Source organism: Solanum verrucosum, unplaced genomic scaffold, assembly GCF_900185275.1.
Source record: "Solanum verrucosum unplaced genomic scaffold, falcon-dt-bn FXZP01000217.1, whole genome shotgun sequence".
Classification (NCBI taxonomy): Eukaryota; Viridiplantae; Streptophyta; class Magnoliopsida; order Solanales; family Solanaceae; genus Solanum; species Solanum verrucosum.
The window spans coordinates 1,787,643-1,795,980 of record NW_026020032.1 but is presented as its reverse complement, the minus strand read 5'-3'; the positions used below and the strand labels follow the sequence as shown (position 1 = coordinate 1,795,980).

The 8,338-nt window shown below is 28.6% G+C and overlaps 1 protein-coding gene across 1 annotated transcript; it reads right to left on the bottom strand.

Annotated features, from left to right (window-relative positions):
* Positions 1 to 1,299: 1,299 nt before the first annotated feature.
* LOC125821580 (zinc finger protein GIS3-like) lies at positions 1,300 to 2,379 on the bottom strand. Its single transcript, XM_049500999.1, has one exon. The coding sequence runs from the start codon at positions 2,265 to 2,267 to the stop codon at positions 1,629 to 1,631; it is 639 nt and encodes a 212-aa protein (XP_049356956.1). The 5' UTR covers positions 2,268 to 2,379; the 3' UTR covers positions 1,300 to 1,628.
* Positions 2,380 to 8,338: the final 5,959 nt, after the last annotated feature.

The following is an 8,338-nucleotide window of genomic DNA, read 5'->3' as shown; positions in this document are numbered from 1 at the left end:
AAGTTTATACTTTGAATGTCACACACTCGGTATTTATATTAAATTAATTAATGTAATACTATATATAGCTCTGTATATGGTGCTTTTTTTTTCTTCTCTTTTGAAGGTTTTTTGCATCAAGTCTCCCTTTTTGTATTTTTTTAATAACGAAGGTAGAAGTCAAAGTCAAACTCCCCAAACTCAGGTATACCTTAATTGTTTGGAAATTATATATATAATTAATATAAGACATATATATCGTGAATATAAATATTTTTACTTAAAAATATATTAAAATATAAAGAAATAAATACATAAAATAGTCAAGGGAAACTTCAATATTTATAAAATTTGTTAGTTAATTTTGATTAAGTAATATGTATTTTCAGTTTAATTATAATAATTAGGTTTAAATTATTTGATTTATCATAAATATCAAGTGTGAATAAATATGTTTGTAGAATGTTGTAGTATTCTTGTCTAATCAACTTTGGCAAGCCCTCTTGTTAAACAAAGAGTTCCTTTTTTCTTCCTAATGGTTTTCCATCATCATAAAACATACAAATTAATTAAAACACTTTTAATCAAGGGAGACCTTAATCATGCTAATTAACTTTCTTTGTTGTTGATTGAAAGTGATGGCAATATTATTTTTCAAAGATCTCCCAAATCTTAAATATGGTCCACCAACTAGTGTTTATCAAGATTAATCAACCAATTAGAAGTTATTATATTGATTTTTAAACATGAAATTATATTATATTTGTGACATATCCCATCATAATGTACAAAATAAATATAATTAAATCATTAACTTTCTAGTCATCTTATAACTTCCTTTTTGGAGCCATTACTTTAGAAGGATCCTAAAAGAGATTTAAAGATAATATCCCAATAATTCTGACTTAATTTTCAAGTTGTTATCTCCTTTTTTGAAAATTATATTTAATTATAATTAAGGTAATGGCAATCCCATCAAAACCTTTTTGATTTTAAAATAACAATTAATAATACTAATTAGGAAAACCCGTGAATTAGGAGGGGATTAGCAAGAAGACACATGGTCACTCATGCAATAAAACAAATTTAATTTGCTATTGTGTTATATTAAAAAAAAAAAGTTGACACTTAAATACATGTCATGCAAAAACAACTAACTTGGTTCGGTGAATCAAGATTTAATCAGTGGCGAAATTAAGATTTTTTTCTGATCTGTGCTAAATACGAAAAGTAAATACAGAAAGAAATCAAATATATTTAACAACTATCATATAAAAAACAAAAATAAAGAAGACAAAAATGAAATAAAATCAGCAAATGCACATAATGAAATTTTTTTTCTTTGATATATTGAAAAACTAAATAAATAATTTGATCATGTACAAGATCCCATTTTTAGGATAAATTATAATTCTACTCTCCTATAGATTATATCCAAGCCAAGCCGTGAGCCGACATAAATTCACAAATAGACACTTTTCAGTTCTTATAATTGAAATTCGAAAATTTCACTTGTGAGATTTGAAATCTTGGCTAATTTTCAAAGACATAGTTGAAATGTCTTGAAATTTCAACGGTGAAATTTGAAATTTTATGACGATAACTATTTTTCAAAGGTAGAAAAAACGAGTGGCCAGTAAACGATATTTCTATGACCCGGCTGGCGCAAGGCTTAGATGTAGATCCAATCCAAACGGGTCATCACAATTGGGCCCAAAATCCGGTCTAGAGAAACTACTCAATGATGGCCCATTATTTCCATCAACTCTACCACCATGGGCCTTAACATGTTGAGGCCCAACACTTGTTAAGTTGGGCTCCGCTATACCGCCAATATAGTGAAAGTTCGTTACACCTCTCCCTCCATGTGACACATGGAAGGATGGTGGAGCGCGTGGTACATAAACCCACGATGGATTTGACCCCGCCGGGTACACCACAGTACCCGGCGGAGTGAGTAGGTGAGATGGCGGAGCGAACGCGGAGATAATCGGGTTCCTCATATAAGCATTTCTACTAGCTTGAATTTGGGCACGTTTCAATTGTTGCCTTTCTTTTTTGTGAGCATTTTGATGTCCACCTAAAGCTTGTGAATTTGCAAATTCCCTAGAACAATATTGACACTCATATTTCCGGCCATCGATCGCCGGAAACTCACCGGATTCCGGTGACCCCGATGACGTTTTTGTAGACTCAACCTCTTGTTCCTGATCTTCTATAACGTTGAAACCAAATAATTTTAATCGTCCACTAGTATTAGAACCTGCGCGATATTCCAATTCCGCCATATAGATGTTTCTCCTTAAATATGTATGTGTGTGACTATAAGTGTATATGTGAAATTAATGAAGGAGAAGGTGAGACAAATAAAAATGTAAGAGAATTTTGAAACAAATGAGAAGGCGATAGGGAAATGAATGCATGTATAAGTTATATTATATAATACAAAGTTTGGAAGGGTTTTAATATTTTAATTTAGCAAAGAGAATATTTTATTATAAAGTAAGAGAGAGAAAAATAGTTTGTTGCGGACATCACAAGGAGAAGTTTAGGAACATCAACAAGTTATAGAGTGACTAAATTGGGACCCATTCGTAAAATATTTATGCGTACTCGATATTTTATATTTTGAACTTTTTTGTATTTGTGTAAATATTAAGTATGTAAATGCATGCATGTGATACTCATGATGGAAGACAAATCGATGAGGATGGGTCAAGAGAAGGACGGGCAAGTGTCAAGCTTTTGAAAATCGAAGTATATGGTATTTTAGACGAATTACACATCAAAATTAGAGATAGTGAAAGTGTCAATTTGTTTGTTTGTTTTTGTTTACTTGAGGTTTTAAATTTTGTCTTGTTTCAATTGAACTATTGAGTATAGTGGAGTGAATTTGATTCATGTGAAAGTAGTAGGGTTGTTGAACTGTCAAATGATTGTTATTTAGTTTAGGTCATTGTTTTTTTAGTAGCGTAAATTTTTATGTCCTCATTGCACTTTGTAGATTTCGAACAATAATAACAATAACATATTCAGTAAATAAATTCTAAAGAAAATACTGTATATACAAATCTTACAGAGAAGTGATTATATGACAGATCCGCAACTCAAGAAAAACAAATGAAAGAACTTTGTAGCTTTTGTTTACCAAAATCATATGATGAAAGATCAGAAGAACATATACTATGAGTACTGGATGCAGTGGTAGAATTGTTCCACCCTTAATTAGAGTTTCGGATTTGAGTTATGTATAAAGAAAATTCTATTGAAAATATCACTCTCAAATGTACTGCAGTGCATGATTCAAATTTAATCGAAGCTTCAATATAAACTTCGAACACCGAATAAAAAAATACTAAAACCATGATCATTGATTAGGGGACAAGATATCACATGAGGATTCTTGTAAAAGTTGTCTAAACTAGTACCTAACAGAAATGACCGTGCCTTTCATGGAATTACTTCAAAATTGAGATGTCTAAAATTAAATTATAATTAGAACTTTAATTGTCTCAATTTACCTATTATATTTTATTCTTCTTTTTATAAGTACGAGTAGATATTACCTGATTTGAAGTTTATAAATTTAAATTTTTAATATATTATTGAGTTCTAAATACATATTAATAAATCGAAAGCTTTAGGTTGGTTGAACTCGTAAACTATATTTTTGCACTATATCTATTTTTAGATCTGTGAATTTGCATGTCTACTTTTTTTTTTTAAGTATACAGTTTTATTTATTTATTGCGTGAAATAACTCACGATATTGATCTAACTTATTGATACGTAAAAAAAAAATTAAACTGTACTTTAATTATTTTAAGATGTCATCTAATAACTTATGTGTTTTCTTACTATTTGATAAATATATAATAGATGACGAACCTCTCGATAAATTTTATCTATACAAGTATTTATAGTCTATGATATGGTCCCTTAAAAAGTTAAAATATTATATGTCAAATATTTGTATCTTAAAATTGTATTAAATTCATTTTATTCCAAAAATGTCCTTGGATTTTTCTCTTTCATTTGAACAGCTGTATTAGCTTAATCACAGGAGCCGACACAGACCAAACCAATAAGAAATAAAATTAATGTAAAAAAGTCAAAAATAAAGTAATAATTTCATGCATGTAATGTACATCCTAATAAAAATAAATTTTAGCATCAATAAATATATACACATTGATAAAAATTATTATTACAACTTTTACAGATATTAGTCAATTATTATTAGATTCAATATCACTTTAAACTTTAACGATATTTACAAAAAGTGTTAACTAAATACAGCTAAACATTATTTTTGATACCGTACGTATAGATCAACATAGATTATGGGTCTTGGTTCGAATTCTGCATATTACAAAAAAAAAATCATATTAAAAACCTCGCCTTTAAAAAATTAATATTGCAATATACGAATATGTCAATAATTATCCAACGGTTACATAGGAACAGTATCTAACCTTAGATTCATGCACATCTATGCTTATTTATTGATCAAATGTAATCACACCTTTTCTCTATGGCCCACGTGTCTCCCTCATACTAATACAACTTATCTAATATAATCGTACTGTTTGAATCAGTAACGAATTCGATAAATTAAATATTCTCAATATATATATATATATATATATATACTAAAAATTTGATAAATATTGCATCTCTAATCATAATCTTAAAAGTATAATGAATTTAGTATTCCAATTTTTTTTTCTTTACCTCGTTTTTAGTGTATTCATCTTTTTTTGTTTTCTTGATAATTTGAAGGAGCGTTAAACATTCCAACACCTCTTATTTTAATAAAAAAAATTGCTAAAAGTATAGTCCACAAATTATTTGGCTTAATAGATGAGTAATGCTCTTTTTTGCAAGAGTCAAGAACTAGAAATATTTTCAAACATTCAATAAGTTGAAGAAGTCATAACTCATAAGTTGCAAATAGAAAATTGAAATCAATCTTCCTTATGGGATGATGATTAGTCAATATGTGGAAAATTTACAAAAATAATTACACTAACATTTTAAATTTTATAATTTGGTGGTTGATATTTGTATTGAAGTTCACATGTATCTGAATCCCAAAACAATTTTCTTCTTACTGATTCGAACTTAAGATGTCAAAATGTGGTTATGGTTCAATACAACCATTGTCCCTTTTTACTTGTTATTTTTAACAAATCAAGAAAAGACAATATTTTTTTTACCTATTATACCCTCGATTTATTTTGAGAGTTAACCTTTTTGAAAAAGGTAGAGCCTCTTTAATGAGTAAATTAATTTTGAAATTCTATCAATTAATAGGGGTAAAATGGTAAGCTTACTAGATCAATTATTATTTTCTTAATAGGTATACCAAGTCAAAAACCGAACAAGTAAATAGAGACAGAGATATACGCACATTATATTTAGTTTGAGCATGTACTCTGTATTTATATTAAATCAATAACAAAAAATATATGTTTTTCTATAAATGACATGTGGACTCCCTCTATTTTTCACATGTAAGGTGAAAACAGAAAATTACTTAATTTAATATTAAAATCAAGTGAGAATAAGTATTTATCGTATAATATTCCCAAGGGCACTATGAAATATAAAAATAAAATGAACTAATAATTCAGGTGTTACAACTTCAAGTTGGGACCCCACATTACGTGTTGATGATGAATCATAATATTAGGAATTTTGCGTGATTGACGATGAAATCCATATATTATATAGTTTTTATTTGTCTTTTTTTTATTACTATTATTATTTATTTTATTATTTTGTGATTTTTTTCGATGGCAAGAGATCTCTACGAATCTTACTAACTACAAGACTAGTAGACTTGAGAGATAGAAAGAGAAAAAAGTTAATTAATTACAACCTACACTTAAAATAGACCAAATATTCTTCAACTTTCTTTTGATATACTAATGTTTATATATTCGTAAAATGTTCAATCAAAAGCTCTTACAAGTTACAAAGTCTTCACCACAACTCCAAATATGTCCCACCATGTCTCCTTACCCCATCCCCCAACTTCCCACCCTCAGTGGAGGACTCAAAATTTTCATTCAGAGGGTTCGAAAATAAAAGTATAAACGTGTATATAAGCCAGCAAAACAAAATTTCAGGAAAGTAGTAGTATATAGTTTTAGTGGCGGATCATTGAATTTTTTTGGATTTAAAACCACACTTTTCGCATGTTTTATAAAATAAAAAACTAAAAAAAAAAAGTGAAAAACGGAACTGAAACTAAAAAATAAAAAAATAAAACGCTAAAGCAGGGATTCAAACCCTCAACATGAAGCTTAATTTCAAGGGGACCAGCTGCCGCTGGGCTATTAGTTTCTCCTTGTCATTGAGGGGGTTCAAAATATATATATCCACATAAATATAGAAGATTACCTTATATATATCGTGCAATTTTTTTCCGAAGGGGTTCGGGTGAACCCCATGGAACTCACGTGGATCCGCCCCTGCCCACCCTAGCCCCGCAAAGTCGAGAATTTATTGGAAAACAATTTAATTCTCTACTCATAAAAATAAGAGTAACGTACATGTATATTTTATCCTTTCCAGACCTCAGCTATAAGCCTATAGAATTGATATATATACCTGTATAATTTTATAGATGAAGTCTGAAAAAAGATGAAATATACACATATCTTACTTATTTTTATGAATAGAGAAATTGTTTTCAATCTATACGAGTTCGACATAATTTAGTAATTTTAATTTAAATTATTTATTGATATTTAAAAAATATATTAAGTAGGCGTTTGAATATTAAAAATGTGATATTTGGAAAGAGTTGTGTTTGAACATTTATTTGAAACTCATCTTTTATATATATATATATATATATATATAAATGTTAGAGAAAAACAATCCAATGTGTAATCAAATGTTGTTTTGATATAATCCTTTTGAAAAATATTGAGAAAAAATATGAAATTCGAAACTCAGTGCTAACTAGCATTTGACATTATTATCCTAAAATTCAGAAACCATAAAGTTCATATTCTAGACTCGCAATGCCTCACTTTCAAATTTTCTCTCAACACAATTTAGACTTTAATATTCCATGCATAATGTGTTGATTTTAATATTTGAAATTATATTTTGAATCATTGAATGAAAGCTTAGCTTATACATTCTTTTGGACCGTTAGATTCTAATCATAACTAACCATAATTAGTCTGTATTACTACTAAATTAATGAAATGGCCATTTTAAAGAGACAATAAGGATATGATTTGATATCCATAGGCTTTAGACATGCATTTCCCCTAGTAATAAACAACTTTAATCACTACAGGAAAAATGTGAATTACATGGGAATTTTTCTAGGGATTAGTATGAAAATCCGCAGGAAAATCCTCATGTAATTCACTTTTTTCTTGTAGTGAATCATATTTTCTTATAGGTAACTATGATACCTATCTACATAAATGAAAAATTCAAAAGTCAACTTAACAATGACTTAATTTAATTAATTAATTAGGAGGCCAAAGTTCATGCATGATGAAATGTAGGGTCAATTAAACTAATGGTGATTAATTATAATAGGTTGTTAATATGAAATTAATTATTGCTTCTAGATATAGTAGTAATAGATTAGGATCCCATAATGAAGCTTAAGATATATTTTACAACACTAAACCTAACAGCCTATAATAATTTATAAATATATATAGCTTCATCTACATCACTACATGGATCCAATGTTTTTTCACTTTCCTTTATTCTCTTATCTCTCTTGATAAGGTTAAAAATAGAGAAGGACGTGACCTAATGATCAATAAAATAATTGCAAAAAACCTTATATATCATAATTTATACGAAGCAAAGACGAGAAAAAATATTATGTCATTTATTTCCATCTGTCTAAGTTTTGGCGAGTGTAGATATTCGGTATACCAGAAAAACGCTAATTTTCAATGAATTCTATCGCATGTCAGTATTTGGTTCCTCGGTAACATTTCCATTAGACGACAAGCAAGATTTCAATAGAACGTCTGTCATATATTAGCGATATTCTGATACTGATAAAAAATAAATAGTCGAGATACACATAAACGATCTCGATCAGTACTATAAGTATATAAAAACTAAAGAAAGAGGTTGGGAAAAATAAAAAATCAAGGATTGGGCCACACAATGACCTTGCTATGGGGCTCAAGAAATTGGTCTGACTCATAAGGGAAATTTAATTAGTGAAGTGACCCTCAATTAATTGGGAATTTAAAGGGGTCATACTTAAAAAGACATTGAAACTTAATTATAGCACTATAAGTTGTTGGGACTTAGCAACAAATAGCTAAACAAAAAATATTTTGGATTTATACACTTTGGG